Source organism: Bos taurus, chromosome 4, assembly GCF_002263795.3.
Source record: "Bos taurus isolate L1 Dominette 01449 registration number 42190680 breed Hereford chromosome 4, ARS-UCD2.0, whole genome shotgun sequence".
NCBI classification, from domain to species: domain Eukaryota; kingdom Metazoa; phylum Chordata; class Mammalia; order Artiodactyla; family Bovidae; genus Bos; species Bos taurus.
In genome coordinates this window covers 118,209,258-118,228,940 of record NC_037331.1, presented here as the reverse complement: position 1 = coordinate 118,228,940, position 19,683 = coordinate 118,209,258, and the positions used below count along the sequence as shown (strand labels likewise).

The 19,683-nt window shown below is 45.3% G+C and overlaps 1 protein-coding gene across 8 annotated transcripts in view; it reads left to right on the top strand.

Moving 5' to 3' along the window:
* Positions 1 to 19,683, top strand: part of LMBR1 (limb development membrane protein 1) — a 132,922-nt gene that overhangs the window by 67,971 nt on the left and 45,268 nt on the right. For all 8 annotated transcript variants that reach the window (XM_024990682.2, XM_059885581.1, XM_059885582.1 and 5 more), the window contains 4 exons: positions 6,577 to 6,703; positions 7,192 to 7,260; positions 8,067 to 8,131; positions 12,658 to 12,730. In XM_024990682.2, the coding sequence (XP_024846450.1) occupies positions 6,577 to 6,703; positions 7,192 to 7,260; positions 8,067 to 8,131; positions 12,658 to 12,730 (334 nt within the window). The remainder of the gene's footprint in view (positions 1 to 6,576; positions 6,704 to 7,191; positions 7,261 to 8,066; positions 8,132 to 12,657; positions 12,731 to 19,683) is intronic.

Sequence of the window (19,683 nt, the reverse complement as noted above, 5' to 3'; positions counted from 1 at the left end):
CAGTGTTTGCCACTTTGTCGATTGCAGGATGTTTCAGTCCCTTATGCTGACATCTGGCACATCTTTTAGCTCAGCTTATGCAAGAATGAAGTTGATAGGGAGCTTCCCCTGGGGGCGTCCTAGCCCCTGATTCTGACTCCTAATGGAAAGATGAGCAGTAGGCCTAGTTTTTTGCTTACATGCCGTCCTGCTGGTGATTAATGGTAGTGATAAAAGCTCTCACAACGCTCTTCATTTCTTTGTAAACAGAACCACACACAAAAGTTTACAAACCCCACGCTACATGCCGCAAAGCCTGTGCTCTTCAGGCTTGGCACTATTTTAGTGTTCTAAAGAAGGGTGATAATAACAGTTCGTGTATTTTTGAGACATGAGCCGGTCGATGCTAAATGAACAAATAAAGTGCGATTATTTATTCCCTTCACCCTTTCTCTCTCTATTCTGATTTTGTTGAAGGTGGAAAATCTGCCACATTGCATTTAATGAACAGATTTGTTACGCTTTTCTGTTGGTTTTGCTAAAGCTCATAAATGTGATACTTAATTGATTTCATATTGGGCTGATTTTGTCCCATTTAATCATGAAAAGGGAATAGAATTAACAAAAGGAAAACAATTATCCTCGCCTCATAGTGGATCGGGTAAGTATGACAGTTGTTTCTGATGACGTCAGTCATCTTCAGTATTTCATAAACAAGTATAACCATAATCTGTAATTGCAGTGACTTGCTCTGTGGCAGCCTTTTCTGTAATTCCTGATTTACTCTTTTTAAAAAATTTAGATTAATAACTGAAAATGAGAAAATTTCTTTTTATGAGTTGTTACTTTCAAAAGAAATGGTGATCAGTTTGGAGTAGATTTTTGAAGAGTGCATGTGCTTTGACTGCAGAGGTTTATCTGGTTAAATGTTCTTATTTGGCTGCTTAATCATGTGAGTGTACATTTCAGATGTTTCTTCTTGATTTTATTCATATATTTATAATAGAAAAAGCATCCTCTTGGAATGATACAGCTTGTTTCTTTCAAGAAAAACTTTCACATATAATGGTTAACCACAGAGAGATTTGTTCAGAGAATTTTATATCAAGGTTAAATTTAGGAAAATGGCCAGAAAGTACTTGAGAGTACAGAGAGTGCTAAACATGAGATTCTGTCCGAAGCAGGCCGTCAGCAGTCTCTCTGACCTGTGTGGTAACCAGTAGCCACGTGCGGCTGTATACATCTAAGGTAACTAAGATTCATAAAATTAAAAACCAGCTCTTCAGTCATAAGGGCTGTGTTCTGTTATTCTGGTTCTCAGTGTACACGCACAGTGACTAGCTGTGTTATTGGATAGCACGGAATAGCGCATTTCCTTGATCACAGAAATAGCTTTTGGACAGTGCTGTTCTGTACTAGTTAACCCTAAACAGTTTGTTTGTGTCGCTAATTATTTTGCATACTGTTTAAACAGCAGAAGGAAGAGCAAGGCCCAGCTTCAGGGATGTGCCTGTGCAGGCCCTCAGGTGGAGAGTGGCGCTGGTGAGGCTTGAGCCTTGCTGTTTGTTGTCACAGTAATGCATCTGTTTCCCAGGTTAGCAAGTGGAGTGATCCTGAGATGATACACACTCCCATGCGAGATGGGCGGCAGGTCAGGGAAAGACAGGAGTGTGGATGTTGGACCAGGATGTAGCTCGGAGGCTGGGGTGTCATCCAGACAGATGCCGTGGCAGTAGAAAGAGGTGGATGAATTTGAGCTGTAATTACACGGAAGAATCAAAAGGACTTGGTGCTGGACTGGACCGGGGTCCAGGTGTGTGTGTGTGTTGGGATGGGGTGGGGTGCAGCAGGAAGGAGGTGACACGGATGTTTCCAGAGTGTCTGGCAAAAACAACAAAGTGGATAATGGTGCCATTTATTGAGGCATGTGACACTGAGTTGGAGCGGGTTTAGGGGATAACATGATGAGTTTGATTTTCGGGTTCAGTTGAAAGTTGCTGTGAGGTATCTAAGGTGAGGTGGTGATTAAGATTATGGACCTTGGCCTCTGGTGTGATTTGGACTAAAGGTATAAACTTGAGGTTTGTTGGCCATGTGAGGAGGCAGGATCGTCCAGGAGAGAAGGGAGCAGTCTGTCTGGGCGACCACCTTCACAAGAATGGGCCGGGGAGCCACAGGGGCTGGTACGCAGGGATTGACAAGCCCCTCAATAAATCTGCACACGTTAGTGTTTGAGAAGCCCTGATACAGCTTGTGAAAGGCTGAACACTGAAGATTGCGCCATCAGAGAAAAGGAATCTGAGATACTTTCCTTTACAGAATGAAAGACATAGGAATGGAGACAGCGATGAAGGACAAGGGGAAGGGAGCTGAGGGGTCTCACTAAGGGACAGGTAAGGTCAGCTGTCATGGGAGGACGCAGGGTGTGAGGTTAGGACCAAGGCCAGGAAGACATTTACATGTGTCTGAGGGAAGTATTAGCTGCTGATCAGCATGAGGATTGCCGGGTGACACTGAAGTCCCACTGTGAAGGGTAGTATCAAAAATTTCTCTTGATTCTATAAATTTCTTGAGCAATGCTGTAGCTTCCAGGTGAAATTAAACTGGTCTGGTGGAAGTTAAAGGGGCCAGGAATACTAGAACATTACTGATGCTGAATTATCACTAAAATGTGCTAGTTCACTATGGGGTTTAGACCAGTGAAAGCGAGACTGGTTGGAGGGCTTGGGAGGCTCAGAGGAGGGAGGAGCATGAGGAGGAAGGCCCAGAGCCAGGTTAGAGGGTGGAGAGATCGCAGGAGACGAGGAGGTCCTGGACTGAGGGGGCAGCTGCCCCAGGTGAGGTCTCGGAGGGGGGCCCAAGAGATGAGGGGTCCGGTTAGGTGCATGGGCAGCCCCGGAATGGAGACAGGGTTCCGTGTGAGCCCCTCGGGTCCTCCGGTGGGTGGGGAAGCTCTGGTGAACTGGGTGCTCACATGGCGAGGGAGTCAGTCCGGTTTCTTCCAGTGGCACATGGTAGACGGGAAAAGGGAAAGTGCTGGCAGTGAATGGTGGTCTCCGTTTAATTGAGAAGCATGAGAGATAGGTGAATTCCCAAGTCTTGGAGATTCCAGTCGCAGAGGCAACAGTTTGAGTCATGACACCTGACTCTGCGCTCAGCACGCTGCACACGTTCACTCGTGTGGTCCTGATGACCACGCGTGAGGTAGGGTGTCTCTAGTAAACTCATTCTACAAGGGAGGAAGCTGGGGCACGGCGGGGTGTAGGCACTTGGCCGAGGTCACACAGTGGGTCAGGGATGGAAACAGGACTTGAGCCCGGTGGTCTGCTACTCTGGCTGGGGCTCTTAACAGGCCTGTCTACTGTCTGTCTCATAAACCAAACTTGGATATTTTTAAAAAGTTATTCTTTCGGGTTCCAGACTCTTGGACATTTACTATTTTAAGAAAATATTGAAGATTAAAGACAACAGTCTGCTCTCCTGTATCTTAAGTCATCCACATCTACTCTAAAACTTTTGGAAAAATATGGCAGGGCACTGAGTGTATAGAAAAGCAGTTCCCTTTAGCCATGGTAGGTGCAGGACGGTTCCTGTCAGCTGGCCTTGCAGGGCTTGCTCTTACATGCTCACGAGAAGACCCCTTCCTGCTCCACTCAGGGGAGAGGGAGCTGTACCAGGCCAGGGGTCAGCCCCCGCGTGCGCCAGCCGTCGGGGTGGGGCGGGGCGGGACGCCCTTACTTCTGCCTGTCTGAGGCCTGGGTGAGAGGGTTCACAGCTCGATCCTGGCCCTGAACCCAACCGTGTGGGCCCTTGTCTGTTCTTCCCAGAAAGCTGCCCAAAGCTGTCTGAAACTGCCGGGATCTGAGACATTACGGTACTTGCAAGGTGACAGGTTAGTTGGCCAGCTTCACAGACACTGGCTGTAGACACAGACTCCTGGTCCGACACAGGGGACTTCATTCCTCAGCCTGCAAGTGCAGCAGCCCGCTGTTCCTGCCAGTTCCCCAGGCCCCGGGCCCACAGGCGCGACGCGGCCCAGTGGAAGCTGTCCCCACAGTGGGCTCGTGTCACAGCTGTGGAGCCCCGCACCGAGGGGACCCTGCAGCAAACCTGCCTGGCTTCTGCTCTGTGGGGGGACCTCCTCTTTGACAATATAAAGGAGGCAGACCTGCCTCTGCTGCAGAGACAGTGTCTCTGTCTTCCCAGGCCGTTCGCTGTGCAGATATCCTTGAAAAGACGGTCCAGAATGAGAACTGCCCACCTCTGCTGGTGAGATGCTCAGACGTGGGAGAGAACCACGGAGCATTGCCTTCCAACACAGAGGAACAGATCTGATGAAAAACAGATTGAATTGCTAAGAAACAGTTCTTACCATGGGCTTCCCTGGTGGCTCAGTTGGTAGAAGAATCCACCTGTCAGATGCAGGAGATTCAAGAGACTCTGGCTTGATCCCTGAGTCGGGAAGATCTCTTAGAGAAAGAAATGGCAACCCACTCCAGTATTCTTGGCTGGGAAATCCCATGGACAGAGGAGCCTGGTGAGCTACAGTCCATGGGGTCGCAAGAGTTAGACACGACTTAGAGACTTAGCAACTAAATCACCACCAGTTCTTACCAAAATGTCAGAGGAGGTATGTAAGTCTTACTGGTGACTGGTTCCCCAAATTTATTATCATTATAGCACTCACTGTAACTTAATGTTACATTATTGTAATTGCTGGGTATAATAACTGTAACATATTATTGTAGTAAAATGGCCTGTTTTTGGACATCAAGTCTCATAGTTCTGAGTAACACTGCTCTTTAGCTCATGTATGATGACACTTCAGACATGTGTTATGTGTTTTGTGAGCTCAGATGTTCCTGTGGGCTAGTTGGAGGCTGGCAGGATTTGGGCTGCAGTCAGAGGCAGGAAGAGATGAAACTGAGATTGTAATACATACACTCCAGAGCCTACTCTTTTAATCTGTTTTATTTATAGACTTTCCAGATCATATTTAAGGTGTAATTAAGAGATTCTTGCTTAGAAAGAGGAAGAGGGGGAAAAAGAAATCAGTGCTAAAAGGTAGTGGTCATGTTTTGGTATCCTAAATGGTTTGAGAGTTGTGAAGTGTAGGTTCAGAGTTCTTCAGAAAAGTAGAAGTGTGTCTTTTAGTAGTTTGTTTTGTGACTGTTCTTGTTTCCTCTCACTTGAGTTGTAGCTACTGTGAGAGCTAATGTGTTAAGTCAGATGCAGGTGATCATCACTCTGGTTCACCAGCCTCCCTTGCTTTGAGCACATAAGGGGCACTGACTCTTAACTTTGAAGAAGTGAAGTGAAGTGAAAGTCACTCAGTCATGTACAATTCTTTGCAACCCCGTGGACTATACAGTCCATGGAATTCTCCAGGCCAGAATACTGGAGTGGGTAGCCTTTCCCTTCTCCAGAGAATCTTCCCAACCCGGAGATTGAACCCAGGTCTCCCGCATTGCAGGCGGGTTCTTTACCTGATACATTTTCACCTACAAGGGGCCACCCTGTGGTAAGGGAAGTCTTGAGTCATCGCTTCAGGCTGGGAATGCTTGGCCGTGGCTTTCGGATATTTCCTTTCTTACTGAATTTGAGGAGCTGTGATTTAATTGCAACCTGTTTCTGTAAATCAGAAATTAGAAAGTAACATTTAGAGCAAAATGGAAATAAGTCCATATTTTAGATTTTATATATAGCTCATATCTTGACTGTTTTTAATATGGAAGGACATATTACGTGATTTGAGAAACATGGATATACTTATAATTTTGTTATGTTACAGTACAAAAGAACAATATGAATATTTACATCTAAGTATAGATTCAGTCATTTGATGAATTTCTAAGAATATGAGAAAGTTTTTCTTTTTTGCCTAGTCCCCTAGGTTTCAAATTTAAGTTGGCCTCTTGTTTGCCCTAAGGTCAGAATTTGTTTTATATATTTAAAATTGTACACAATGATTCTTTATTATATTCCATCCTGGTGGATTTAGTGAAAAATTCAATCTAATGTGGACAAAGGAGTGATGTCTAATTGATACAAATATTGATACCATCTGTCCCCATGGTTTCTGAGGCTGGGTCACCGTGAAGAGGCCTTCATCCGGCCGCTAGAGGGCGCTGGAGGCTGTGGGGAGCCGGCGGGATTCCTGCCTTCTCCAGTAGATGGCGCTTTGTGCTCTCACCAAGTTGGGTGTTCACAGAACTGCTTGGCAGCATGCCTTAATTAGCCTTGTAATCCCTTGATTAGAATCACAAATTAAAAAAAAAAAGAATCACAAATAAAAATTCGTTAATCTACTCTCGTGGTGGAAAGTGTTAGGAAAGTAATTAATTGTTTAAAATGGCTCTGCAAAATGTTTTTTTAAAGAATTTTTTGGGTACTTTCTTCAAAGCTTAATGGTGTTTTACATAATTTTCAAAAGAAAAGTCAGTCTGAACATTACAAACAGTAAGCAGTTAGTGTTTTTTGTCTTGCTGAGAAATATAAATTTCCTCCCCTTCCAAAGAATTTTTGTTTTCACATCGACAGAAGCCCAGTTGTTCATGTGTTAAAATTAAACAATTAAATCTTTGTTGTATTTTTCAGGGAATCCGAGCCCGAATTTTAGAAACTCTGGTCATGCTCATCCTCCTGGCCTTGCTTATTCTGGGGATCGTGTGGGTAGCCTCAGCACTCATTGACAATGACGCTGCCAGCATGGAATCTTTATATGGTGCGGATTGACTTGTTTAAACCAGTTTCTCTAAGGGAGACTACGGTTTGGAATATAATTACACATTCACTTTTTAAAACATTTAAATAATTCTTTGTATATTATTATGTAATAATCCTTGTATAGTTAATCCGTATTGTTAATTTACAGAATTAAAAAGTCTTTTGACATGTTTAAGGAAAGAAATGAATGTTTATGTGTTTCTTGTATATAGAATGAGCAAGCAGCTTTTCAGACTTTTTTTTCCCCCCTTTGGTTAATTGGTTTCTGTTCTTAAAATTCCATGGAGGCTTATTTTCTCCCTCTAAACATGTTTTGCAAAAGAGTTATTTCCTGTTCTTCTGTTTTAGATCTTTTTATTGTACAATTTAGAAATTACATGGTTTAGTAGACTGAAGTAGGCAATTATGATGTTTACTATCTATAGTCAGTCTGTGTCTTAATGCACAGTATTTTGGATGTACTAAAATATTTACATTTTTTAACAGATCTCTGGGAGTTCTACCTACCTTATTTATATTCCTGTATATCGTTGATGGGATGCTTGTTACTTCTCTGTAAGTATTTTTCTGACATAATATTGATATTAAAGCAGAGTTGTTCTGTGTTCTAGAAAATTATGGGCAAGTTTCCTGATGAGGTTCTTTAACAGCTTGGAGATTTTGTTTTTAAAGTTGGCTCTTAACTTTTTTTGTATGTTCAAGACAAATTTTGATACACTGAAACCTTGAACCAATAAGATACCTTTGGTTTTCTCTAAAGAAAGCCTCTTGCGCAGAGCTGGAGAGAGAAAGGGAGGGAACACAGAGTCAGACACGCTCCCCAGTTCTCCCTGTTGCCCCCGCCCCAGCTGCAGCACTGCCTCCTGTCTTTGAGTGGTAACTGGCAAATTCTGTTTGATGAATTCGTGGTCTTTTTTTTCTTCACAATATGTATTGTTTTACTTAAAGCATCACATTGTATCTCAGCAGCACTGTGAGCAGATGAGTGTGGGTAAAACGACGTCAGTGTATTGTCGTCACTTGCGGGTGGTTAGCATTGGCACTTGAAATGCAGCCTGTTTTCTGGCTGGTTTTCTTTGACTTCTTTGAAGTGAGAGCCCTTCTTGTGATTCAGCTGCTGGAGTCTGGCATCTCCTGCCCCTCCTTGGTCTTCACAAGTCTCCCTTAAGTGCAAGAATGCCCACCCTCTGCGTGCCAGCCCCTCGAGCGTCTCTAGTGGTGATATGAGGAGCCCTGTGACAGAACACCGGGGAGACCTAGGTTCGCACGGAGCGTCTTCTCACGGCAGCAGTCCTGGAGTCTGGCGTATCTCGGGCCCGCAGTCTCTCCTAACTCTGAAGGAAGCTCTCTCTCTTCCGCAGTGTGCACTCCCGTCGGCCTCTCCCGCATGTTCACTGTCATGGGGCAGCTGTTGGTGAAGCCAACAGTGAGTATGTCGTCGTGAAACGTCTTGTCTGTTAAATAAACACTTACACATTTGAACATCTCTCAGGTTCTAAACTAGCGTTCAGAAACAGAGAATATTTTTATATATTGATATCCCAACTTGCTACTGTTTTGGTTTCAGTTTTCTCATCTTTGGAAACCAAATTTGTTTTTGCTCTTAAAATGCAAAGTAGAGGCACACAGGTGAAAATGCTTCTAACAGATTTGAAGACAAAGTGCACAGATATTTAGAGGTATTTTAAGTGTCCATTATCTTATATTTCATGGGGTCGCAGAGAGTCGGACACGACTGAGCGACTGAACTGATCTTATATCAAATAGTAATAACTCTTTTATGTTTCAAAGTTTACTATATATATTCTTTTAATTACAAAGCAGTTATTTCCTGAAAATTTGTCTGCATATTATATCTTGATTAATTGAATTATACCTTCCCCTTTAATCACAGAAATACTGTATATTCATTTTAAAATAATTTTCAGTTGATAGTAGTTTTGATGATTTGTTCCTAAGTTGCTTTGGCTTCTGGGCTTCCCCAGTGGCTCAGTGGTCAAGAATCTGCCTGCATTGCAGGAGACACAGGAGATGCAAGTTTGATCCCTGGGTTGGGAAGGCCCCCTGGAGGAGGGAATGGCAACCCACTCCAGTATTTTTGTCAGTAAAATCCCATGGACAGAGGAGCCTGGTGAGCTACAGTCCATGGGGTCACAAAGAGTTGGATATGACTGAAGCGACTGGACACACACACTCATACTTTGGCTTCTAGCTATTTTGTCAAGTATTTAACAATATGAAAATAATTCTTACTGTATCTAGAGAGCTTGTCACTCCCGTTATTTTCATTGCCTGCATATTCCAGTCTGAACTGTGCACATGTAAGAAGGCCTTCACACCTGTCCGCCCTAGGTTTTCCTGGAGCGCCCCTCCCGCCGTGGCCTCCCGGGTGTCTGTGACTCCGGTCAGCCTCCCGGCTGGCGAGCTGTGCCGAGCATGCTGGGTTCTCCCCTTTCCCAGGCCCGGCGAGGGCCTTTCCCTCGCCACTGCCTGCTGCCTGCTCCGGCCCCCTGGCAGCACCCTGGAGCCCCGGCTCTGACACCAGCTCCGAGCCCTGCCTCACTCCTCTCAGCCACGACAGTGAAGCTTCTCGCATTGCATTTCCATATTCCCCTTTGTCTGTATTTCACTAGTTGTACTTATTAAATTATCATGATTATATGTTTTCTTCCCTGTCAGGGTGATTCATCAAGGGAAAGAAGCAGAGAATATCATAGTAGACATTCTTTTAGGAAATGTTTGCTTAATTTTGAAAGTTTTTTTTTTAATGGCAATCTTCATATTTTTTAAAATAATGGATTTTTTTTACCTGTTATGTAAATGTGCACACACTCAAATATAATACATATGCTATTAAATCTTGAAATTTGCTTTCCTCTTAAAGAGGTTTTGTGACATGGTATTCATTTAGTTTCTTCCTAATTCTCTGGATGTTTTGTTTTGTTTTTTTGATCTCTCTCTCCGTTTCTACTTTCTGCCCCCTAAAATAGGCAAATGTTTCAAGTTCTATCCTTGGGTTAATGGTGCTCTGCTCTGGTTTCCTGAGCATTCTGCCACTTCCACCTCACTTCTAAATGTCTATTTCTAGTGAGAAAAAGATAATGAATATAAACTACAGTATATTTTAAATGCTATAATTGAATACCCCATGGAGTTGAAAACCCAACAGATAAAGAATCAAACTACTTATTTATCTCCCCTCCCCAAGCTTATTTTCTCCCAAACTTGTCAGTTATTAATAACATCTTCAGACTTATTCCTAACATCTCATAATGTTATTTATTTAGTAATTAAGTATTTGCTGTATGTGTGCACTGAGTACTTCATTTAATTTCATTTTTCATAACTTCATTTAATCCTGATGATAAGCCCATAAGTTTGGTGATGGTGTTCTTATTTTATGCTTGAATTATCTGCAGTTAGGGAGATCAGTTAGCTTATACAAGATCACAGATCTAAGAGGATGGGGCAGGGCTTGAACCCAGCGGCTCTTCTCGGAGCCGGGACTCTGGGCCGCCGCTTGTTCTACTTTAAGAACGAGAGTTCGAGCCCTTCTGTTGCTGAGTGTACTTTGTACCTCCCCACCTGGGTGTTCTGCTTGTCATTTGCTCTGATCGGAATGCCTTTTCTCCTTTTGGTAAATGAAGCTACCAGGTACTATGCTACTACCATCAAAAACATTTGTGAAGACTTTTTTCTTCCCAGATAGAAGCTGGGAATCTTTCTTCCTCCGAACTTCTGTAACATTTTATTTTAGCTTCATTTATGCCTTTGATTTCAATTCTATAATTTTTTTTTCATGTCTATCCTGAACATAGAATATAAGCTGTTTGAGGTCAAGGACTAAGTCCGATCCATATTTAGGTCCCCATCAGCCCAGACTGGCTAAGAGCACAGGCTTTGAAGGCAGATAACTTTCCTTTGCCAGACCTTAGTTTGGTGGCGTATTACAGGGTGGGGTGAAAAGAGTCTGTTTTTCACAGGGTTGCTGTGGAATGACGGGATGAAGCATGCCAGCCCTCACGCAGACATCTGTGCTTCTCTGGGCTTCATCTGTGTCACTCGCACCAGCACGTCCCCGTGGTGGCATCATCAGTGGGCAGCTGCACAGCTGGAAGAAATCCTTTCGTGTTCTTGTTCTTGTTATTGTTATTGTCCTTTAGTTGCTCAGTCATTTCTGACTCATTTGTGACCCCGTGGACTGTAGCCCACCAGGCTCCTCTGTCCACAGGATTTTCCCGCTAAGATTACCGGAGTGGGTTGCCATTTCCTTCTCCAAGGGATCTTCCCAGCCCAGATTGAACCCAGGTCTTCTGTTTGGCAAGCAGATTCTTTTTGGGTGAGCCACCAGGGAGGGCCCCTCTGTATGTGTTAGACCTTGAGAAAAGTGGAAGGTGTCTATTGTGGTCCAAACAGTAGAAAGTGGTGAGAACCTTGATGGAAAAGGAACTTTGTTTTGCGGCCCACAGAGGTGTGGCCCATGCTCTCCTCACAGCGGGAAATCTGCCTTGGATGACTCAGCCCTGTTTAAGGGCTCCCCCTGGGGCTTCCATGGACCCTTCTTCCTCCAGAGACTGGAGTGTCGGGGTCTCGGCTGCTGCGGGAGGGCCACCCCTTTCTTCCCATTCCTCCTGGGCTCACAAGATGGCCATCTCTTATAATTACTTGTTTCTTACTATATATTCTTATTTAATTATTTTATTTTGTTTTCAGCTCTAGGCCATAAATTTGTTCAAATACTGGGAATTATTGGATTGCTTTGATACTTGATAGGGATTGCATGATTGAAATTCCTTTTTCTGAAAATGCCTCATCAGGGTTCTGAAAGGATATATGTATTAATATATAGGATTTCCAGCATTTTGTTTGTCCATCAACTCACAATTTATTGTTTTGCTGAGAAATAAGTAGTTTGGGGTTGAAGGACACAACATTAATAACAGCTCTGGGCTTCTTTTGGAGTTTTCCCAGAGCTAGGAAGATACTTAACATTGGCTCAAGGAGGCCAGCTGTGATGAGTTCAGTTCAGTCGTGTCCGACTCCTTGCGACCCCATGGACTGCAGGACACCAGGCTTCCCTGTCCATCACCAACTCCCAGAGTTTACCCAAACTCATGTCCATCGAGTCCGTGATGCCATCCAACCATCTCATCCTCTGTCGTCCCCTTCTCCTGCCTCCAATCTTTCCCAGCATCAGGGCCTTTTCTCAGGAGTCAGTTGTTTTCATCAGGTGGCCAAAGTGATAATAAATTTCCCGCCTGTGATAATAAAGCTTTTAGGTTTTATCAGTAATGAAGACAGTGCAGAGACTATCCCATATAAATTGGCTGTTGATTAGTGGGTTTTTCTGGTGGTTGATTTTACTAATGTTGTATGCTCTGGTAGTGAGTGTGTGTGGTCAGCACTCGGTAGGGTTCGATCTGTGGGGTAATTTTCATAATCCCAGTGTTTGATATTTGTGGACATCTTTTAGTATATAAAGATGATGTAAATGGAAAGTATGAATGGTAGTGATTTCATTTATGGATTTCTTGTTCTACACATCATGCAGGTTAATGTATTAGTAGATTATTGGACCATTATTGGACTGGGTGATCTGCTCCTTCCAGCTCCAGAGAACTGGCTTGGGCACAAAGAGATTACTGATTCAGCTTTGGATGTTTAGAGTGCTTGCATTTGTGTGCCTTTGAGAGAGTTGCAGAGTTCTTTCATTCTTTAAACTGAAACAACCCCAATTTAGATGTATGTAGATTTTGTGAGAATCAGCTTTCAGTTCGCTTAGCTCTGTACTAAGACTTTTTACTTGATTTGCAAATAGAATAGTTTGAGCATTTTTATTTTAGATTCCTATTAATTTGAATGGTTGTCTAAATTATAGGCCAAGTAGCCTAAATATTCTCATAAACACTGCTTTTGTAATGTATTATTCAATAGTGTGGTCTTTACATTTAGATTCTTGAAGACCTGGATGAGCAAATTTATATCATTACCCTAGAGGAAGAAGCACTCCAGAGACGACTCAGTGGTATGTATTTGTTATATTTATTGCATATTTAGACCAGAATACAACATTAGTTAATTCTAAAAAGACGGATAATTGAGGGGAGAAAGACAAGCCCCTCAGGCCCTTGTGCTGGTGCCCGAGGCTGAGACGCAGAGGAGCACGTGCACTGCCTGGGTGAGGCCCGTGTGCTGAGGAGCAGCGGCGCTGGGCCAGGCCCCCCTCCACTGAAAGTCGCTGTGATCTGGCAGGGTCTGTTCAGCGCCCGGACACTGGCCACTAGGCGTGTCTGTCCTCCACCAGATCCTCACGCACCACTCGTGTCAGGACTTACTGGCGTGTTGCAGGTTTGTCTTAGCAGCCGTAACATCCCTTCCTTGTGTCTCTCCTGTTGAAATCTCTAATGTGTGGTAGAAAGCAGTGTTTATTCTATAAGAAGGGGCCAAATTAGATTGTTGTACTCAGGAACTCTGTCCTCATTTAGGGATACTGTTCATTACCAACTGATAACCACATAAGCCTGTCAGAGACTTTAAATTTTAAATTTTCATTACTGATCATTTTTGGCTTCAAATGATGAACCAGTAAAGAAAAGAGTAATGACAGTTTAACAGAGAAATGACATAGTAAAATTTTTTATTTTACTCAAATGATTTTCACCCTGCAGTCTTTTCTCCTACGCAGTTTTCTTCTAAATGGTGAAAACCTACCACCGAGATCAGATTATTAAAATAGCTAACTATATTTTACAACCATAATTCAAGAGTAGGTATAAAATGGAAGGTTACTTTAACTACACAGTATTGAGAAATGGGAAGAAAGATACCTACTTTCTTCAGTTACAGATAGTGAATTTAAATCATCAGCCCCAAAATGTTGATATTAGACATTATTCCTAGATCAAAGAATTTCGGATTGTATCTATTCTAGAGAATTCTTATCGGTAATAATTATATACTTTGATACGGATAGCTTTTAGACTGAAACTACATGTATCTTTTATTCTTCTAACTTTATTAAAGCTATTTTAACATTTAAACCTATTTAACTTAAGAATTATAACTTTAATCCATACTGTCAGCTTTCTAATATTTCATTAAAATAGTTAATATTGTAATGAACTTGTCTTATTTAGGTAATCACACCATTGTATACTAAATCTGCCTGGATCGTTCAGAATCCATGTCTAGCTGCCCCCTGCGGTGTGGGGTTATGTCTCAGCTTATATACATACTACTTCTGTCTTACAGATCAGGAGGCTCAGATCTAGGAAGGGTAATATACAGAGCTCTGTGAATTAAAGAATTTGAAATAAGGCTAATCAAAAGAAACCCCAAAATGTAGGCTTTTCTCATTTTGTCCTTCAACAGTGGAGAAAAAAAGTCTCTCCAGAATTTCTCTAGATCCTTAGCTCCTCAAATAAAAAGTGGCTCCATTATAGCTAAAGAAATTGAAGAGGAAAACACTTGCCAGGAGTTTGAGGTAGTATACAATGAGGCAAAGCCAAAATATACAAAACATCCCAGCTAACACAGTAATGGTATAGCTTGCAGGGGATTAAGAATAATATGATCTGCAACTTCCTGGCAGTCCTTTGCCTTCCGATGCAGGGGACGCAGGTTCGATCCCTGGTCGGGGAACTAAGATTGCAGGTGCCTTGCAGGCAAAAACCCAAAAGGTAAAACAAGCAATATTGTAACAAATTCAGTAAAGACTTAAAAAAAAAAAAAGGATGATGTGATTGCCAGTGCTAAGTGCGCTTTTATTTTCTGCCGTTTTGGGAGGTGATGTGCTGCTTCTGACTGTTGGTGGTCATTAAGGGTCTTTCCAGGGAGACTGTGTGTTGGGACATGTTGGGATACAGCTGTCGCTTTGCTCTTTGCTGCTGGTTAGCGCTCTGGACTGTTGAAGGTGGAATATAGAGGGTTCTGAAGCAAAATGGACATTTTGATTAATACAGATGAAGAATTATGAGCTTCAGTAAGTATATTTGTCAGTTGTGCAGAGGGAAGAAAAGCCAAGATGGAACAAAACCCTATTTTGTAATTTGCTATTTAAGAAAATATAGATCATAGGAGGTTAGTAGGGCTTTCCCAATGGTTCAGTGGGTAAAGAATCTGCCTGCAATGCAGGAGACGCAGGAGGTGTGGGTTTGATCCTTGGGTTGGGAAGATCCCCTGGAGGAGGAAATGGCAACCCACTCCAGTATTCTTGCCTGAAAAATCCCGTGGACAGAGGAGCCTGGTGGGTGACAGTCCAAAGGGCTGTAGAGTCAGACGTGACTGAACACATATTCACTACTAGGAGGTTAGTGATGGCAGTCATCCCATGGTTTAATAGAGTGCTCTGTCACATAGATTTTGTTGTAATAGTTATCGTATATTTTAAATTATTTTTAAATATTGAAGTTTAAGTTTTTAGTCTGCGCTATTAAAAAGAATTTCGGGATAGAGTAAAAGATTTTAAAAGCTACAGCTTACAGTGGTGATCCAGCCCAGAACTTGTGGTGGTGTTTGCTGAGGGCACGCTGGCTGTGCTTTCTTGGTGCTCGTGGGCTGTGACGGGCATCGTGTGTAGCTTGGGGACATCTGCATGGTTTGTTCTGATCCCAGCTTTGTGGTTACCTGATAAAACATGATACTTGATGTCAAAAGGGACTTAATTGTGGGAATAACACTGTTTTGTTCTGGAAGATATGATGACTTGTTGTGGTAGTCATTATACACCTGAGCTCGGTTTCCATGCTGGCGTTTAAGTTATCAGCACAGCTTTGGGATGCACTGCCTGCCTGTGACTTCTCCACTGCTCCTCCTTGACACTTGATGGTGCTAGAGGTTTTGTGTTGTTAATAGTGTTATTTTTTAAAAGACAGTAACAAAGTAAAGCTAACTGGCACACTATTACAGAGAAGCCGTCCTGCTACCAGCCTGCCCCACTCTCTCCCCTCTTTTCACCACTCTTCTTTTTCTAAGCACCAGACATCGTGCAGGTGAATTTAGAACCCGAGTCTTGAGATCGTGGGCTAGTTAACTGAAGAAGAGGAAGGGATGTGGTGAGACTGCGTGAAGGCTGCGTCCAGGGCTGAAGGACCTGACGGGAACTGGAGGAAGGTGGTGTGTGTGTCTCTGGAGTGGAAGGGAGCCTGTGCAGACCCGCACTGGAGAGGGCGGGAGTGACGGTGCCTTTTGCCCTTGGCCTCTTTCCCTTCCGGCCGAGGAGCCCGGGGCTGACCTGTGGTCTCAGGCGCTGGTCTGCACGTTTCCTTGAGGCCGTTTCTGCCCCCGGTTCCCACTGTCCCCTCCCCTGGGACACCCTGCGCCAGCTCTGGGGCAGAGCCCGGACCGGTGGCAGGCCCGCAGCGCTCGGCCTTCCCTGTGTCCTGAAGTCTCAGCTCCCCAGCAGCCCCCAGTGGGGTCCTGCTTGCCGCCCGCCCTCTGGCGCTCCTCCTGGAGCCTGCCTGGGCTGCCCTTGCTGTGTCAGACGCTGAATCCGTGTCTGCAGACCCTGACCTGACTGAGCGCGTCTCCTCTCTCCAGCCACCCTCCCCTCCCAGGCTCTGCCTGCTCCCTGCTGGAGGACTCGCGCTGTCTGCTCTTTCACAAGTGCTCTCTCCGCCGTGCCGGCTAGTCCTCTGGGAAGCCCCTGGAGCCCTCTCTTGGAGCTGCTTACTGCCGCCATGCGAGCACGGGCCTCGTCGTGTGCACGCATTCAGGTGCTGGCGTGACCTCAGCACCTGCCGCCCAGCTCTGACTTCTCCAACTCACTTCCTGCAGCCACTCAGTGCTGAGACTTTTCACACATACCGTGTGTTCACCCTCGTAACCTCTCGCCACCGCCGCTTGCCCCCGCATCCCCCTCGTCCCCAGGCTTCACCACAGTCACACTGGTGCCAGGCTGTCGTCACAGCCAGTGCCCCGTGTGCGCTCTCAGGCCCCTTCGCACTCCCCGTGTTGTGCTCACGCCTGGCGAGACTGCGGCCTCAGTCCAGCCCACTCTGCGCGTCCTCTTCCCGCATGGCCGTTCACCGCCTACTGTGGCCGCCTGACCTTTCTCTGCTGTCTGACCAGTCTCTAGACGACTGCTCACGTCTTCTCTTCTCTCAGACCTCCTTCGCTGTCACTCTCAGCTGATACTTTTCTTCCTGTTTTGCCAAGAAAGCAGAAGCTCTTGTGTCAGAACGCTCGCCCCTCGCCTGGGTTTGCCTGCGCGTGCTGTGTCTGGCCGCCCCGCCGCTGGGCCGAGGCTGCGGCTGGCCCTCCCCGGTGCAGCGGGCCGCGTCCCTTCTCCCGGCTGCAGAGCTCGGCTGGCTGCCGCCTCTCTCACAGAAGCAGCTGGCTCCCTTCCGTCGGTGTGGGGAAGCACCGTGGTTTTTCTCAACAGAATGAGAGAACAAGTAAAGGAGTAAGGAAAGGGAGTGTCCACAGAAACAATCCGTCGATCGAAGAAAGAAGTGGAAAATGTTAGTCGAGCCTGATTGAGGATTACAACTTTGGAACAGTCTCTCAGAAAGCTCCTTCCCTCTAGTTAGAGGTCAAAGCACAGGTGTGTGAGTTTTGAGCCAGGGCGGTACGTTAATGCCATGTTACAACCAGTTTATATATGCTGTGGGCTCATTTCCGCCTCTGTGGCTACCGAAGCGCTGGCGCCGTGCTGGCCATGACCCACAGCCCTCATCCCGGCTCTCCTTTCTCCCGGGGATGCCGCCACTCCGCTCAGTTTCCTGTTCTCGACACGCTCCTTGCCCTCCAGCTTGACGGACTGCTGCTGCTCAGCCTGCGTTGCTGGGTCTTCCCCGGCCCCCCACCTCACGTGGGCCACCGCGTGCCTCGGTCCTGGCGCGCCTCTGTTTGCCGCCCTCCCGGACCAGCCCTCCGGCGCCGTGGCTGCTGGCCCCCAGCTCTGAGGAGCCGGGGGTCTAGTGCGCACTCCACTGGGCTGTCCAGTTGGCATCCTGAACACATCTCGTCCAAAATCAGCTCAGTAGGCCTCTGTTCACACGGAGCTGTCCCTGCAGGTGGCAGACCCAATCTTCAGGTGCCCAGGCAAATTCCTTGGCGGCTCTTCATTCCTGTGTGGGTTCCTTCGCGAAGTTTTTGCCTCTGGCTTCAAAGCCTCTCCAGCATCTGACCACGCTTTACCCCCTCGCCCCGTGGCCTCCCTGGTCTGAGCGACGGCCAGTCACCACTGGCTGAGCCGGTGCAGATCCCCGTCGGCTCCCTGCGCCCATCCTCGGCCTGAGAGGCGGGAGAGCACTGAGGGTCAGCCCTCCCTCACTCGTGGGCTCCCGGCTGCCCCCGGCTCCTGTAGGCGCCTTGCGGCCCCTGCCTCTGCCTCTCAGCTCTTTACCTGCCAGGCCCCTTCCCCATAGACCTTCCCGCAGTAAGCCTCGCGGCCAGTGCTGCCAGGCCTGCCTCCCCCCTGGCACTTCTTTTCTCCTTCCCCTTGTTTGCACAGCACTTTCTGGTCACTGATGTACTGCTCATTTCTCATACTGCCCTTCTCCCTGCCTGGAATAGGAACTCAGCAGGCAGGGCTGTATGCTGGTTTTCTTCCTGATCCTCTGATACCACCAGGCACGTGGTGGGCTGGGAGTAAGTGGACAGATGAAAAGCTCACACAGTGCTATGTCATTTTACTGTAGATGTGAAGAATGAAGAAGTGAAATTTGGTGATAGCATAAAAAACCACCGCATGGAACAGTGTTTAGAAAGCCCATTGTAGAGACCTCTGGAGACGAGCCAAGACGGGGGAGCTGGAGACCATGTGATTAGTGTCAGTGAAGGAAAAGAAAGAAAGCGATTTTCCCTCATTGTTAAGCCATGAAATTGGAGCAGTCACAGCCCATCTCTACTCCAGGACCCCTGAAGAGTGGCCCAACAGAAAGTCCCATTACATTAATCTTGGTAGAAAATCTTTTGTAATTCCTTCCCAGGATTAAGATACATATACATTAGCCTGTTTAAATGTTTAAGTCGCACAGCAGCATTAATTGAAATAATTAGCTTTCGTGTGTATAGCCTATGGGTGTACTGGGTAACTTTAGAAGTACCTAATGAACAGGAATTATTTTTTGTTGTTTAAGTTCAAAACCTTCACAGTTCTTTTAATGTGATTTATTTTAAAATAGCCTTTGAACTTAATGATTCAATTCCATTTTTTATGTACTGTTTTCATCTTCATGATAAAAAGTTAGTATATCACCTTTGGTGGCAATTACTTTCCTGCTTCATTCTAATCTTTTTAAAAGCTTTTTCCATTGAAGTTTGTACTAATTCTTTATTCTTAAGAGCACAGAAGATGTACTGGTTTCATTTTTGCTGTATCTTTGTATTATGAAAAGTAAAAGATTGAAAAAAACTCCCACACATCCTCATTTTTTGTGGAACTCAGTAACCTGTAGGTCTAGAATCTTGTTGTTTATCCCTCAGCCAAGTTTACCAGGCAGTCTGTGCTTGCTCAGAGTGGTGGCGTCCTGTCAGAGGCTCTCCCGTCGTCATGGGAAGCGTGGTTGGCTGTGTGATGTCTCTCACACGCCACCCTTCGTGGTGTAAGGACGCGCTGGGCTTCATCTCAGGTCCTCTGTGCTATTTTCATCTTGACTTCCCCTCAGCACTCTTTTATAGTCTTGCAATGGTTATTCTGTTGGTTATACCACTGATGTAAGAGTAACTCAGATTTACCAGACTCTGGGAGTAGTAGTCTGAAGTTGATCAGATACTGACTTTCATCAAGAACATACATAGCAAAGATTGTTGACACTGAATGACCCCTTTGGGGGCAATACTGTGACAGAAGAAAGGATTTAGTAATATCTTGACTTTATGAACTAACAGAAAGTGAAAGTGAAGTCGCTCAGTCGTGTCCAACTCTTTGCAACCCCATGGACTGTAGCCTGTCAGGCTCCTCCGTCCATGGGATTTTCCAGGCAAGAGTGCTGGAGTGGATTGCCATTTCCTTCCCCAGGGGATCTTCCTGAC